Below are 14,557 nucleotides of genomic sequence, written 5' to 3'. Positions count from 1 at the left end.
ACACCACAGAGACAGACACGATGCGAGTGCGAAAAGTTACTGACACTTTGAGTTTAAAGGTTAAATAGTGTAAAACAATTGTTCTTTATATATAATGTACAGTCTATAAAAAAGGACCTATATACTAGAAAAGCTGATGACAGCATCACAAACACACTCCAAACCATGCAAAACTTCCATATCTTCAATCGTAGATATCATTCAATGGAACCACCCATCCTTTTGTTGAATCGTGGCGATTCTTCCCGAAACGCCACTATAAGAACGCCCCAATAAATGCTCCAGATCCCTATTCACCTCAAATCAAGATCCGTTTGGCGCCATTTGGTCAAATATTATCAGGGGCCACTGGCCTCCGTTCTGTATATTGTTAATGTCGTTTGCTGGGCTGGCTGTGACGCCCGGGACGCCTGCGCCGGTTGAGGCATCTCGTGTATTGCCTCCGAGCGTCAAAAGAGTGGATGCACTGAACCGATCCTGGGTGTCAGCGATGGCCGAAGTCCAGTCGTGCCAAGTGTTGCCGCGACCCTGCCAGAGCATGTCAGGCTGGGGTACCTGGGCCGATTGAGAAAAGGCGAGCATTGGGTTCACCTGCGCCACAGACGAAGAAAGGGCCGATGTCGAGACTGCGGCTTGCGGAGATGTGTTGTAGAACATGGTGCCAGTGGCGTACGCAGGCATGCTGTTTGGTGTGGGTTCGTTGTAGGCAAGTGTGGGATAAGGAGCCTGTCCATTCATCTCGGGCTCTGGGAAGTAGCTCTTTGCAGAGACTTCACCTGTGTTTCCACTGGACGCTGTGGATGGGACCTGGGGAGTTGGGTAGGCAGAGGATTGAGCAGCTTGTTCCTGCTTGATCTCTGGTGTGATGGACGGCTGGGTGCTCTTTGGCTCCTTGCTGCGCATGTCATGGTCGATCCACGCAATTGTACGATCAATGATGGTTCCAATCTCGGCACCAACACTGGATCCCGATCCTGTAACAAGGTTAGCTCTGTCAGATTCGTATGCGATTTGCTGGGACTTACCGAGTAGTGAGCCGGCTTCCTCGAGAATGCCGACCCAGCCGTTCATCTCCTCCCGCAAGGCAGCAATGGCCTCTGGTGTCGTCTCGAATCTTCTCTCCCACATGGCAGCCAACATGGTGAAAACACCAGCAGTGTACATTGAAGTCTGATACCACGTAGTATCGAGACACTTGCATTTCTGAATCTCAAGTTGACATTGTAGCATCTTGCGCGAGACATCCTCGCAGATTGACATGTTCTCTGCCATCTTGGCCTTGTCGCTTGTCATGGCCACTGAAGGATGTCGCAGACAGAGTCGAAACTCGAGTGCCCATGTTTTGGCGTAAACAGCTGCCATGCGTGTCTGCTCGATCTGCTCGGCATGGTCCATCTTCAAAAAACCAGGAAGCTCATCCTCCCACTTCTCAATCTTGGCTTCAAGTGAGTTAACAATACTGATGTAATTGCGCGCATCTCGTCGCACACTGTAAATGTTCGAGTACATCTCCAAGTAGATTGGAATGATCTTGAAACTGGCAATGCCCGGCCAATAAGGGCAAGGAATGTTGCGGGATGTGTCAACGCCCTCATCTGAAAGAAGCTCGTCTGCGATAGGCTCGGGGAAGCCGACGTCAAATTCCTCAATGGTAATTGGCATGGGCCTGCCACGACGACCATTGATAGCGATGTAAACAGTCATGATGACCCAGAAAATTCTCTTTCGGAGTTCATGCTGAAGATTGGTGCTTTCGCCTGGTTTTCTCGACTCTCGGTGCAAGTCCAATTCGAGCGCACGTTGTAGCGCAAGATTGGCGATAATCGAAACACAACCAGACTTGGGAAACGCTCTGGTATGCTTGACAATCATGGCCATCGCCTGGACCGAGGCTAGATCCCGCGAGCATGTCAATTCAAAGAATTTGCTCAAAGCGAAATGGTAATGCTTATTGGACAGGTCATTCATTTGAGTGCGCTGATCGACGTTTTGCCAATTCCGAGTACCATACTGGTAGCAGATGATGGCGAAAAGCATATGCACGGTAACAAGCTCCGCCACTGAAGGCTCAAAATTAGGTTCGTCGTACATGCGCGTCAACTATCGCGATTAGTGTTTGTGCAGTGAGAATTTGAGTAAACTTACCAGTCGCATGAATGAAGGTTTGTGGAGGACTGGGAGAAAGGCGGAAAAGGTCATAAAGTACCACTCGGCGTAGGTAAAAGCATCTCCACGAGAGGGCATGTCGACGTGCATAGGAGGATTGATGCGCATGGCGGATTGGAGGAAAGACTGCGACGACTTGTTGTACAATGGCGCCGAGGGCTTTGCATCAACTGGTGGCTCGTCGTCTTCAAACCTTGCGAGGTCGACTGTCATGCCGAGAATTGACAGTTTGGTTCCTCCGATTGAGCTCAAAGGAGCGCTGTCGAATCCAACACCAAGATGATTGCCATGGGGTCGAGATTCCAGCGTACGAGGAAAGGTTGGACTTGACGAGTTGGAACCGGAATTCTTAACCCATGCGCTGCCAACCTGTGACCATGTTTCGCCAGTACTTGGATCTGGGATTGGATTGCCGATATCGTCAAAGTTCACGCCAGAGGGGTACTGCGCGTAGGGCGACCACTCCCAAGGCTTGACCTCGACGCCTTTGTTGTCAAGTAACTTTTCGAGATCGCGGATGTGGGAAAGCATGTCGCTCTTCTCTCTCTCCAATTCCTGCATGTATCCTCTTCGCTCTGTGCGACCAGTCACGCGATCCGTGACATAGCATTCGAGGTTCTGGTTGGCACAGTGGGAACATCCTTCGGGGAGGGCATCGCATCGAATCTTGCGAACCTATAGTTTGCGCGTTAGTTGTGTTGTCATAATGTCTGTCCATGACGTACCTTGCACCTGTCGCAAGCTTGACCAGTTCGTGTATAAGACTGTAATCGGTTTTTGACGACAGTAGAAAAATCATCAGGTCCACGTTCTAATCGGGGCTGCTTGACTTTTCCAGGCGCTTGATGGTCGTCTTCACCACTGTTGGCCCGTTTCGGAGGTCGACCTGGCATCTTGGACTTTGGTCGTGGGGAGAAGCTTCTCGTGCAAGAAGGTGAAGATCTCGCAGAAGACGGTGCTGAAGAGGGAGCACTTCTGTATCCTACGCTCTGGTAGCCGACGCTCGCAGGAGACGCGGTTCTGGCCTTTGTCCTGGCCGTGCAACGAGATATCGCGGCAGGCTGGCGCGGGCGCCGCCCAGTGGGTTTTGTCAAAGTCGCAGCAGAAGGTTTTACAACAGCGATAGAAGGGTTGCAGTTGTAAGCGAAGTTATCAGGCGCCCAGGCGAGGGCGGAGTAGGATCGCGCGTCGAATGGCCAGTATAAACTACCTGGCTGCGACTGCGACGGCAACGCTGTTGGAGTGGAAAAGTTGGCGATGGAAGAGGAACTGAAGTTGCGCTGGGATATGGCCTCCATCATATTGGCTCTTCTACGAGTCACTAGCCGTGGCTGCTGCGCCTGCAACTGCAGTTGGTGGACTTGGATAGCTGTCTTGGCCGGGACTGGCACTGTATAGGGGATTGATTTGGCGGGGAATGCGCTGTGCATTAGCGGCCTTGAAGGCTGCGAAGGGTTGTGTGGAGGCTCGACAACCCGGTACAGAGGAATTGGAGGGTAACCAAGGGAAGAGACGAGATGAAGGGAGGATAAGACTGTAATGGTCTAGATAGACTCTAGTTTGTGGCTGTATAATTTATGATATGATAGAATGATGTGTTGTTGCAGTAACAAAAACAGTTGATGCAAATGAATGGATAGATTCGATTGACGACAAGAAACAGGGGTTATAAGGCTGGCCAATGTCTCGGTCTTATAAGTCAAGTCAAGATGATGGTATCTGGGCATTGTCTACATGCCAAGTGGTAACCATCCATCCATAATCCCACTAGACATTTAGCTTCATGAGTTAAAATAGATACACTTACTCCAAGTACAGTCCGCAATGCCCGGGGTTGGCGTGCAGCAGACAAGTCCATCGTGAAGTCTTGAAACCCCGGAACGACCGTATAATCGAAAAGCACAGATACCAGATCGAATAATGGAAGAAGCCTCATCTCAATCGATCTAGATAACTGTTAAAGACTCAACGGAGATGCCTTCTAGAAGACATAACGGTGGAAAGGGCGCCAGCCACGGTACAAAACTGCACCAAGCCAGGATGTGAGATTGAGAATTCTCCGTAGGCGGGCACCAAAGTTTACCTGGAGATTTGCAAGACCCTGGACTGTAGCCTGTGTGGCACAGCGCAAGGGGGATCGCCTTACGAAAGACTGGTGATGATGGTCTAGACCTTGGTCCATTTCTGGGCAAGACAAAGCCAAGCCACGAGATAAATGTGCCGTACGAAGCGTCATGATGCTGTGGCTGAAGAAGACACTCGGAAGTCCCGTCACACAACCATGACGATTCGTTACACGCAAGCACAGCTGGATAGCGGAGCCAAAAGAATGAATACCAAGAAATCTTATTACTAGAGAGGAAGCTCTTTAGATGGCATCGTATGATTTGCATGTAACATGAGATGATGCAACCCTACCAGAATCTCCAACTATACCTAAACAAATATGATGCTGTTCGTGTTATTTTTCGTTTCTATTTATTCTGTAAAACCATTTCCTGTCTTGCACAAGTCTGCCAAGCTGAGCAAGTTGACAGCCAACCATTCGCATTCTCACCACGGCACTTGATGGCTGTGGCGCGGCCTAGCATCGGCGGTATTTCGACAAAGAACACATTGTCAACGGGTAGATCTTTGTTGATGGATGAAAAGCGATGGGCACGTGTGTAACAGTAACGAACGGGCGAGGCGATCAAAGATGGCTTCAAAGTGCATACAACACCTTGGAAATGAGGACTCTGACATTTAATTTCTGGCATATTATTATGCAAATACGGCTTCTCCTCATTATAATGACGTGTTATAACCTTTAATATTTAATTCTGAGTGCAGCAGTAAAGGTCTCGAGATCCTCTATAGATCGGATACAGTATGAACACAGTAAAACTGCATGTGATGAATGAGGGGAACTTTACTACCAAGAATTACCCCTCCACACTAAACTAAACTTGTCAAAGAATCAGAACAAGAACTTGCAAAACCTCACCCAAACCATCATCTCAACCGTCGCGCTACGATAAGGTTACGAAAAATCAGCAGATTTCGTAAGCGACCATAGCAAAGAACTTTTGTTTTGCATTCTCCTGCCAATTAACATCACGCTTTGCCAAGTCAGATCTAACGGCTCTCTCGGCTTGGACAGTAAAATGGCTCTCGAATCAGTGACTCTCGAACACCTACCGGCATCGCACAAGGTCTACGTTGCCCTATTCCGTGATGTAAAGAATGCGGCCTTTCTGCATCAGCAGCTTCTCGCCCGGAACTCCGAGTTTGAGTACGCCTTTATTGATGCCTCAGTGGTGAGTTCCGTTCACATTCGGGATACCCGATTAGACTTAGACATCTAATGACTGGTGTCTCTCTATTGAGCAGGTTGTTTCGAGGCTTCAATTGTTGTCTTCTGTGTTTAAAGCTACGTTGACGGCTGTGAATGGCGCTTTGAGGACTCCCAACGTTCACTCCGAGATTGTGTGCAACATGAGCTCCTCTAATAACGTAATAACCCTTGCTTTACGGTCCTTTTACCAGACTGACTGGCGTCCAGATTGCTGATGCCTACCGTCGTTATGGCATTTCTCCATCTACCAAGGACCTTGTCGTTGTCAAGGTCACATTCCCTGGAGAGGGTGCTGAGCCTTTGAGTCAGGACCAAATCTGGGAGCATCTCAAGACCAATGTCGAGGGAGAGGCTGTGTCGATTACTGACGAGCAAATATCCACCGCTACTGATGTACCAAAAGTACGCAAGTACTACAAGTTGAACGGACTCAAGTGGTTGGATGATATCCAGGATGAAAAGGTCAAACAGAAGGAGATGGAGTCGCTTGTCATAGGCGCCATGGCTTTACGAGGTGTTTGAGTCACAAAAACAGTTCAAATTTCACAAAAGTCAATCAGATAATTGTTGTAAGTCATTTCTTCATCTATGATCTATCTCTGGTATTGAGATGCTGGACGCCCCGGACTCCTAATCGCTACCCATGATGCAAAACAAAAGAAACCCAAAAGACATGAATGATATAAAGCTCTTTTCTCTTTCCCTTTCCCATTTTTCTTTACTTTATTTTTTGTTCATTCCTTAAGCAAGGCCAACGACGCTCTTGCATCGTCGGACAAGCTCGAACCAAAGAGCATCTCGGCTGCCCTTGGTGCGCTGCACGGCATCCTTGTTCTCGTGCGCGCGGCGGAGGAGGTACTTCATGCACTCTCCGGTAGTTCCCCAGACGAGGTACTTGTAGGCGGGAAGGTTCATGGTCTTGTCCAGCTGGTTGGCCTCGACGAGTTCGCAACTAACCTCGTCAGCCATGCCCTGAAGCTGGGCAAAAGCAATGTCGGACTTGGCGCGGCCGGCCTCCATAATGGCACGGCTCTTGCGGACGGACTCGGCGTTGTGAGAGGCAACGACCAGGCTGGCAACGGGGTAGACACCGGAACCCTTGACGTCAGCGTTCCACTCGCGGGTGAGGACACTGGCAGACAGAGAGTCGAAGCAGACGTCGGTATCCTCCTTGGTGTCGTGGAAGAGCTCGCGGGGGTCGGAGTTGAGGTAGGCACCACGGACAAGCTTGACACCGAGAGCAAAACCCTCTTGCTGGGCGAGCTTGAGGTGGGCGGAGAGAACCTCGGGACACTTCTTCTTGTAGGCTTGGTAAGTACCAAAGACGACAGCCTCGCCGAGACCCTTGTTGTACTTGCGGATGAATTCGAGAGTCCAGTCATCGATACCGTCCTGGAGCATGTCCTGCTCGGCGTCGAAAAGAAGACGGACACCTCGCTCGTGGGCAAGCTGGCAGATGGAGTCGATGGACTTGTACAGGGAGGGGCTGGGAGGCATACGCTCCTTGAGCTGGTGGAGGGCGATGCTGCCGGCGCCAGTGAACTTGAGGGCGACAAAGTCACCAGGCTCAGCGAGTCGGACAGTCTCGAGGGTGCCTCGGGCCCAGGGAAGGATCTCGTTCTGGATAGCCTCTTCGGTCTCGATGGCGGCGTTCTTGAGATCGGCACCCTCGGCCTTAGTAAGAACAACCTCCTTGGCATAGTTGAGAATAACACCGTTGAAACCAATGTTCTTGAGTCCGTCGATAGTCTTCTTAATCTCGGGTGACTTTTCGCCAGCGCAGAATTGAGCGTAGAAAGTCTTCTTCAAGAAAAATCGGAGGAGGGGGTTCTTGTCGGGGTTGAGGATGGGGTTGGAGGTATTGGCCAGGATTCCCATGACGTGCAGAGAAGGAGGCAGGAGGAGAGGCGAGGAGGAGACGGTCATGGTGGCCAGAGATCGAAGGATCATGATCAAAGGCAAAACGGAGAGAGGAGCCTTGCTGGGGGCTGAAGGAAGAGGGTCGCGGATCTGGCGCTGCTCGACGATGGTGTTGGTTCGTCGCTCAGAAGAGTGGATGTGACGGCGGGCAGCGAGGCATGGTCGGAGAGTGTTGATGGTGATGGCGGAAGATGCTGTCGCCCAGCGAAGGGGCTGGGCAGTCCCTCGCCGAAGGGCCGAGCTCATTATATGAGATGTGGTGGTGGTTTTTTGGTAAAGGTCCTAGGTGGTGATGGAAAGGTGAAGCTGGATCAGTATGGAGGGATCCAGGCAAGTGTTTTACGGGAGAGAGATGGTCGGTGCGGTGATGGAAGATAAGTTAATTCTATCTGGGTTGAGTGGTAAAGAGCAACGGGTGGAAGAGAGCTTAATATATTCGTATCTGTCTGGCAGTGACACTAAACTGTCGGTTGACTGCGGTGCCTGGATCTGTCTAGCACTGACCTAACCTCCCCAGGGGCGTGTGATGGAGGTGGCGCTATCGTGAGCTTCCCCATTCCAAAACCTAGACAATCTCTTTTTTTCGCCATTGCTAGTCATGATTGATGGTCATGTTTACGCTACGCATTAAATGAACCCCCTTGTTTCTTCTCCGCAAAGGCCGAGCGAGCCCGGACCCGTGACATCAAAACCAGGGCAGTAAAGACAAGGCGAGAGAGAGAAAGGCCCCAGATTACCGGGACAGACAAGATCCTTGACGATGGCGACGGAGCTTATCAGCCGTCACGTGGCCGTTTTTGCTGGTCTACCGCTCAAACTAAAAATGAAGCTAGTCTTGCATCACCATGGAAAAAAGAGAACCGAATGTAGCCGTTGAGGGGCGTGGGGGAGTGTCATAGATGGCGATCAACAACATGATTGGTTGCTACCAACTCAGCACAAAAATAAGGGAAGCTGGGGTAGAAAAGGTCAGTGAATGTTTCTTTTGATGCCGCAACAGGCCGCTATCCCAGCAAATTACGTGTTATGTAATTGGTGAACAACAGTACAGAGCATTGTGGGGAAACCTTGGAGATGCATCACAAGCATTCTCTTGACTGTTTAGGGACAGACATTTGGGGGTCACAGATGGTTTGTGCTTTTAAGATGAGACAATGAAAAAGGGTCTTGTGACTTTTGTTATGACGATTCGACCCAGGGTTGGTCAATTCAAGTCACTATTACGCAAGGGACAACAGACGTTGAAGCTGTCAAAACGTCAACGTGTCTATCGTTGCAATCGGTAGATAAGCCTGATATGCCGAGATGGACGTGACGAATGGGGCTCTGCTACCATATCATAACCCGTCTATCTCTGCATGCAGTCACTTCCAATCAATCCGTAAGAAAAATGTTCCATCTCGCTAGAAGCTGTTCTGCTTATCGATCATGGTCTCCATAAAAGACCGAGCAAAGCCGCTCTCCCCTCTCTGGGGCTGGTTCACGGGAGAGGCGTCCACCTAGACAGCAAAAAAACTCGGACTGCCCCGATAACGAAAGGACACTAATTATTTTTTATTCCTGGTGATCTTTGAGCCTAACCATCCCCTGTTTGATCAATGCGGATATGAAGCATTTATTGTTTCCGTGATATTAATATCTACAGTGACTGTACAAGATATGTCTTATAATGCTGAATGAGCATCAGTAACATCCTTTGATCCTCGACGTCGTAGAAACTCGACATATCCGATCGGTCTGCCTCGGGCTAAGCCAACGAGGTCTTGAATCCCACCATACGCGAGACCAAACATGAGCCCGTATCGCGCGGTCCGGGCGGCGGTTGTTAATGACAGGCGATCTAGATTGCACACGCCGATGTTCGGCGCTTGTTAGCCCATTGATCTCTCATTTGGGGTTCCACTTGTCGACTTGATCTTGGATGCATGCTTGCAATATCTACCCGTCGCTTTCCATCTCGGCTGCGTGCCATGCCTAGTGTGGGAATTCCCCGTATGGGGTTTTTGCGCAATTACCATCCTCTTAGTCAATGCATGCAGCCGAGGTATGACTAGAAACGAATGACAACTGGGATAAAGAGAAAAGTAAACTTACGCCAAAGAGAAAACGCGCCAGCTACTGTAAGCGTGGCTATCGTGGTGGAAAACATGTCGCTGGCCCCGCGATAACGGTCAACCGTGCTCTCAAGAGACAAGGCCATGAAGCTCCAGAACCCCGTCTTGAACCCCATGCGAAAGCCCTCACGGATTCCGCCCTGCATGGCGTGGTAGTTCTTGCTCTTGTGGTAAAAGTACCACCCTGTCGTCGTGTCGGGCATCTTGTGGGCGTGCTCGGCCCGGAACCGCAACTGCGCCATCTGACCACCCTGCGTCGCACCGAGGGAGAATCCCACGAGAGCTGACGAGATTGTGCCCAGCATCAGCCGCGTGGGTGTTGCGACGGATAGGCGGGGGAAGGCATCCTGTGGGAAAGCCAAGTCAAGGTCGGATGGTGGTGAGGGTATCGCGGTGGTGCCAGATGGTGTGAAACCGGGCCGGGATGACGGAGCAGCAGCCATGATGTTTTTGATGTAGTGCAATTGACTGTCTTTTCTCTCACTCGTAAAAGACCCAAGATTAACGTGAGGCTCTGCGGTGCCTAGCCTTGTTTCTGCACGGCTGATTCTCAGTTGTGGATCTTTGTCTGCTCGGCGGTGATTGCGGAGAACGACAAGGCCCGGAGTTTACAATCCCGGCGGTGTTGGCGGTTTTTTCTTTTTTCTTGGTGTTGTTTGCGAGGGGAGAAAGGTTGCCTTCGCTTGCGCTTGTTGTCGGTAATTGAGCCAAGCAGTAAAGAGGGGCTGAGTCTGGACTGGACTGACAACCAGCAAAGGCCCGATGACTCTTTTTTTCTCGTCGTGATAGATTTAAATAGGTAATATGAATTGAATTGATGGATGCTTCTACGAACTGTCTTGTCATGATGGACAGTGCGTTTGTGCATTAGTACGGTTTTATGCACGGCTTTTATTCTTGAGCAAACGCTGAAAGTCTAGTTCAGGGTAGTGGTGAGTTTGAGGACAGAACCCTTCTAGCAAATGTTCTATTGAGCTTGTCTTTGGATTGGGTCTTACTGTCAGCCTGGTACCTGACTATCAGATGTCACCGAGTCATCCCATCCTTGACACAGGTGACGTATCAATAGTGTGGTCGCTATCAACAATGCTGCACCCTGTTCTTTGGATCCCGTGTTGATGCCCAGTCTATAACAACCAAGATATCTCCTTGGTTCGTCAAGACAAGGTAATCCAGCCACTACCTGGCTTGACGTGCTTGCGGATCCGATAACAAGTCTTCCATGCTTTTACACATGCTAATGAAGTATGTGATTGATGGAGACTCAATTGCTCGCCCAAAGAATCACTCTACGCGGGAACACGTGATGTCGTGTCAGACAAAGCCGCGATTAGCCCCACCAAATTGAATGCCAGCTTGCCTCGTGAATCGAACAAGAGAAGACGACTCTTTGAACTCTGACGTCTTTCCCAAACCGTACACCTCCCAAGATCGACAAGATGGTAAGATCCCAGCCGCCCTGTTGACCGCCACTAACAAACCTTCAGACCGACCTCGATGACGCACACATCTCTGTGCGCTTCAAGCATGGCATCCATACCATTTACCTCTTTATCGACGCCCTCGCACCCTTCTCCAACGTCACCGCCGAACTTACCAGCGTCATAAGCGATCGATACCCCCAGGGTCTTACAACGTCCATCTCACCTCCCAAGAACACTCATGTTGACGAGAACTCGATTATTGTGTACGGTGCATTGAAGATTCCGAATGATCTCTCGTCGGGATGGGTGAAGCTCAAGACAGGGGACGGAGAGAGCACACCTACAAAGTTGGGATTGAAGAATAATAGCTTGCTTGTGTTTGCTGTGGCGAAGCATGAGAAGGATGATCCCAAGTTTGAGGTGGAGTGGCCGCAAGAGGAAGAAGAGATTTATGAGGAATGAGGAGGTGAAGCTTATATGTGCCATCATGGACTGATTACGTCTGGTGGTTTCTGTTGCATGTTGGTGCTTACCTACAACTTTACATGGTTGTGTCTTGACGAACTCCTTACGAGAGAACAATTCGAAACAGCAATGCCGGACCGCAAATAAGCGGCATACTCTTCAAAAATCTGGAAACAAAACGAGTCAAAGTAGATACCCAATTGAACATTGCAGACAAGCAAGGATGCAGTGTAGATCTCGAATCAGGGTAACATCAATCGAGGGATCACGGCATTGCAATTAACAACACAACGTCAACGTCCGACGTCTTTCTGTAATTAATTATAAAAGCGATAATAGACAGGATATAGCAAAACAATAACTCACTATTTTGAAACTAATGATACCTCCTTCAAACGATGCTGCCCCTTCTCCCTAAAAAGGGGTCTGCATGACTAAGCCATTTTTGTCTTCACGTGTCGTTAGACATTCCAGGGGTATCACCGACATCTTCTTTTTACCAACTATTGCGCTGTTCTCGTCAACACTTTCGTTGGCCAATTTCTGTACAAAACAGTCCCCAAGTGGCTCGCGCATGAGGTCGGCTACATGAACGTCGTGGCTTTTCTCCGCCATGGCCTGCGCCTTTTGGTGCCGCTCTCGGTAGCTTTCACTCTCTACCTCTACCTCTTCCCCGTCATCCAAGGATGCGCATTCCCCATCGAGTCGCGCGATAGCCAAGAGGCTTATTCTCTTACAAAAAAGTTTCACTGGCCTTCGACGCCTACCGCCGACGATAATGCTAAGCTTGCGCCTTTTCGACTGCTTGCGCTGGGCGATCCCCAGTTAGAAGGCGATACATCGATTATTACAAATTACTTGGGCACGTTCCCACATATCAAGTCTGCCTACAAAAAGGTGACTTTTCAGACGAGTCATTGGTGCTTTCGTGAGCGAGTCAGACAGATTATTCATGACATTGTTGATGTTTTCATGGAGGATCTTCCTTACTGGCTCATGTCGCAGCGCAAACGGTTCGATCTATGGGGTAATGACTTTTACCTGGCGCATATCTACCGTCAAGTAAACTGGTGGACCAACCCTACCCATATTTCAGTACTCGGCGACCTCGTCGGTAGTCAATGGATCGACGACAACGAGTTTGAGAAGCGAGGCCAACGGTTCTGGAACCGTGTGTTTAAAGGAACCGAGAGGCTTTCGGACGAGTTGGCGAAATACCCGAGTAAAAATTACACAGTATCTGGAGTTTTGGATGGTAGTGATGAAGAAAAGGCTTGGAAGAAGAGAATGCTCAACGTGGCAGGAAACCATGATATTGGATACGCTGGGGACTTGACAGAGGAGCGATTGGAGCGCTTTGAACGAGTCTTTGGAAAGACCAACTATGAGCTTCGTTTTGAGCTGCCTATTACCGATCCTGAGACGAGAGCTACTCTGTACTCTGACGAGAACCCCGATTCTACAAGAGTGATTCCTCAGCTGCGCATCATTGGTGTCAACGATATGAACCTCGATACACCGGCCAAGTCTCTTCCCCTTCAGGATGCTACGTACGGCTTCATCAACGATGTCATCGGGACTTCAGGTGCAGTGCAGTACAAGGGAGAGTTTACGCTGATTCTCACGCACATTCCCATGTACAAGCCCGAGGGTATTTGTGTTGATGCACCGCTCTTTGACTTTCACACTGCTGCCGACGGTGGCGGTCTCAAGGAACAGAACCAGCTTAGTGTTGATGCCACCAGGGGTTTCTTGGAGGGTATGTGGGGTATGAGCGCAAAGAGCAATGCTCCCGGCAACGGCTATGGTCGTCCTGGTCTGATGCTTAATGGTCATGACCACGCAGGTTGCGACACGTACCACTACATCAACCAAACAAACGGAACAGATCATTCGCAGCGATCATGGCAAGTAGCTAGATGGTCCGACGCCGAGGCTCAGCAGATCCCAGGAAGTGAAGGTATTCCAGGCCGACGCGAGATCACAGTCCGCAGCATGATGGGCGACTTTGGTGGAAATGCTGGTTTGTTGAGTATATGGTTCGACCAAGAAACTTGGGAGTGGAAATTCGAGTACGCCACGTGTCCGCTTGGAAACCAGGTCTTTTGGTGGTTCACACATATCTGGGACGTGTGCGTGATGGTATGGGTGGCGCTGTACGCTGTGCTTTCGAATCTCGAAGGTCGTGGTGTTGATGTTGATGCGTACGCTAAGAGGATGTGGGACTATGTGCTTCGGAGACGAGAGAAGAGAAATGTCACAAAGAAGTAACTGGGATAGATAGAGGTGTTCTTGATGTGTTTATTGAATAGACGATAAGCGTTTTTGTTTCGGTCTGCATCCGTTGTTTCGCTTGGGATTGCCGTCGGTGAATTATGTTGTTGGACATGGCCGAGACATTTTGATGATGAGACCAATCGCATCTTCGATGGTGTTTAGTAGGCGTTGCGAATAGATGATCGATGGATGTCTTGGTTATCGGATCTAGTGTTCGGTTTGAGAAGTCGATGAGGTGGCATTGTTGATCTTTGATGGTAACGGTGTTGTACAAAGATTAGGGCCGCGAGGCGAGGTTGTACGGATGTTTGCCTGGGGCTGGAGGGGAGATGATGTGCTGGTTTGATCTGCGTTAAACGAGATGAAGCATCCTACCTGAAGCCTGATGTGAGATGATCCCAATCGCGCTCCCGGCTTTGGGCTCCAGTGTCGCCTTGTGACATCAATCGCTCTTGATGGCGCTGCTTATCGTGGATACAACACCACCATTTCGTCTTTGTTCACCTTGGGACTGGTCGGTGTCAGCTGAAAAGCACATTTTGAAGAAATACAAATAAAAAACATGATGTCAAAGATTGCGTGTGTTTCTCGAGGCTGGTGAATAGTGGTGATACAGCCCGTCGGCGTTGCCTGGAGGGTGACTACATAAACCCAGAGCCAGGCCACTGGGTTTGATAATTGAGGATCTGTACTAGCTGTATGGGAAACAGGATAACTGTCACCCGAGATCGATTTATATCTGACAGGAAAATACTTATTCTCACCATGCTGTCTTCACAGGGCATCGCAGTACTCCTCCTCTGCGCCGTCAGCCAGGCCATCCCACATGATATAAGGAACCCGCTCGACGAGGC

The 14,557-nt window shown here is 49.8% G+C and overlaps 6 protein-coding genes across 6 annotated transcripts; 3 read left to right on the top strand and 3 right to left on the bottom strand.

Annotated features, from left to right (window-relative positions):
• Positions 1-303: 303 nt before the first annotated feature.
• On the bottom strand, positions 304-4,024 carry FSST1_010449 (uncharacterized protein; the record flags this gene model as incomplete). The annotated part of the gene is made up of 5 exons (XM_083233483.1): positions 304-974; positions 1,026-2,100; positions 2,146-2,841; positions 2,892-3,710; positions 3,974-4,024. The coding sequence occupies 5 exons, from the start codon at positions 4,022-4,024 to the stop codon at positions 304-306; spliced, it is 3,312 nt and encodes a 1,103-aa protein (XP_083080145.1).
• Positions 4,025-5,312: 1,288 nt separating this feature from the next.
• On the top strand, positions 5,313-6,025 carry FSST1_010448 (protein CGI121; the record flags this gene model as incomplete). Its single annotated transcript, XM_083233482.1, has 3 exons — positions 5,313-5,465; positions 5,539-5,661; positions 5,711-6,025. The coding sequence occupies 3 exons, from the start codon at positions 5,313-5,315 to the stop codon at positions 6,023-6,025; spliced, it is 591 nt and encodes a 196-aa protein (XP_083080144.1).
• A 219-nt stretch (positions 6,026-6,244) lies between these two features.
• On the bottom strand, positions 6,245-7,669 carry FSST1_010447 (FAD-linked oxidoreductase-like protein; the record flags this gene model as incomplete). Its single annotated transcript, XM_083233481.1, has 1 exon — positions 6,245-7,669. The coding sequence occupies one exon, from the start codon at positions 7,667-7,669 to the stop codon at positions 6,245-6,247; it is 1,425 nt and encodes a 474-aa protein (XP_083080143.1).
• Positions 7,670-9,087: 1,418 nt separating this feature from the next.
• Positions 9,088-9,980, bottom strand: FSST1_010446 (uncharacterized protein; the record flags this gene model as incomplete). Its single annotated transcript, XM_083233480.1, has 2 exons — positions 9,088-9,263; positions 9,518-9,980. The coding sequence occupies 2 exons, from the start codon at positions 9,978-9,980 to the stop codon at positions 9,088-9,090; spliced, it is 639 nt and encodes a 212-aa protein (XP_083080142.1).
• A 996-nt stretch (positions 9,981-10,976) lies between these two features.
• Positions 10,977-11,423, top strand: FSST1_010445 (uncharacterized protein; the record flags this gene model as incomplete). Its single annotated transcript, XM_083233479.1, has 2 exons — positions 10,977-10,979; positions 11,025-11,423. 2 exons carry the CDS (start codon positions 10,977-10,979, stop codon positions 11,421-11,423), a joined length of 402 nt encoding a protein of 133 aa, XP_083080141.1.
• A 433-nt stretch (positions 11,424-11,856) lies between these two features.
• On the top strand, positions 11,857-13,697 carry FSST1_010444 (uncharacterized protein; the record flags this gene model as incomplete). The annotated part of the gene is made up of 2 exons (XM_083233478.1): positions 11,857-11,902; positions 11,983-13,697. The coding sequence occupies 2 exons, from the start codon at positions 11,857-11,859 to the stop codon at positions 13,695-13,697; spliced, it is 1,761 nt and encodes a 586-aa protein (XP_083080140.1).
• Positions 13,698-14,557: the final 860 nt, after the last annotated feature.

Source organism: Fusarium sambucinum, chromosome III (assembly GCF_050947815.1).
Source record: "Fusarium sambucinum isolate potato_lamoka chromosome III, whole genome shotgun sequence".
NCBI classification, from domain to species: Eukaryota; Fungi; Ascomycota; class Sordariomycetes; order Hypocreales; family Nectriaceae; genus Fusarium; species Fusarium sambucinum.
Note: the sequence above shows the minus strand (reverse complement) of the source record. Positions and strands in the feature narration are given on the sequence as shown.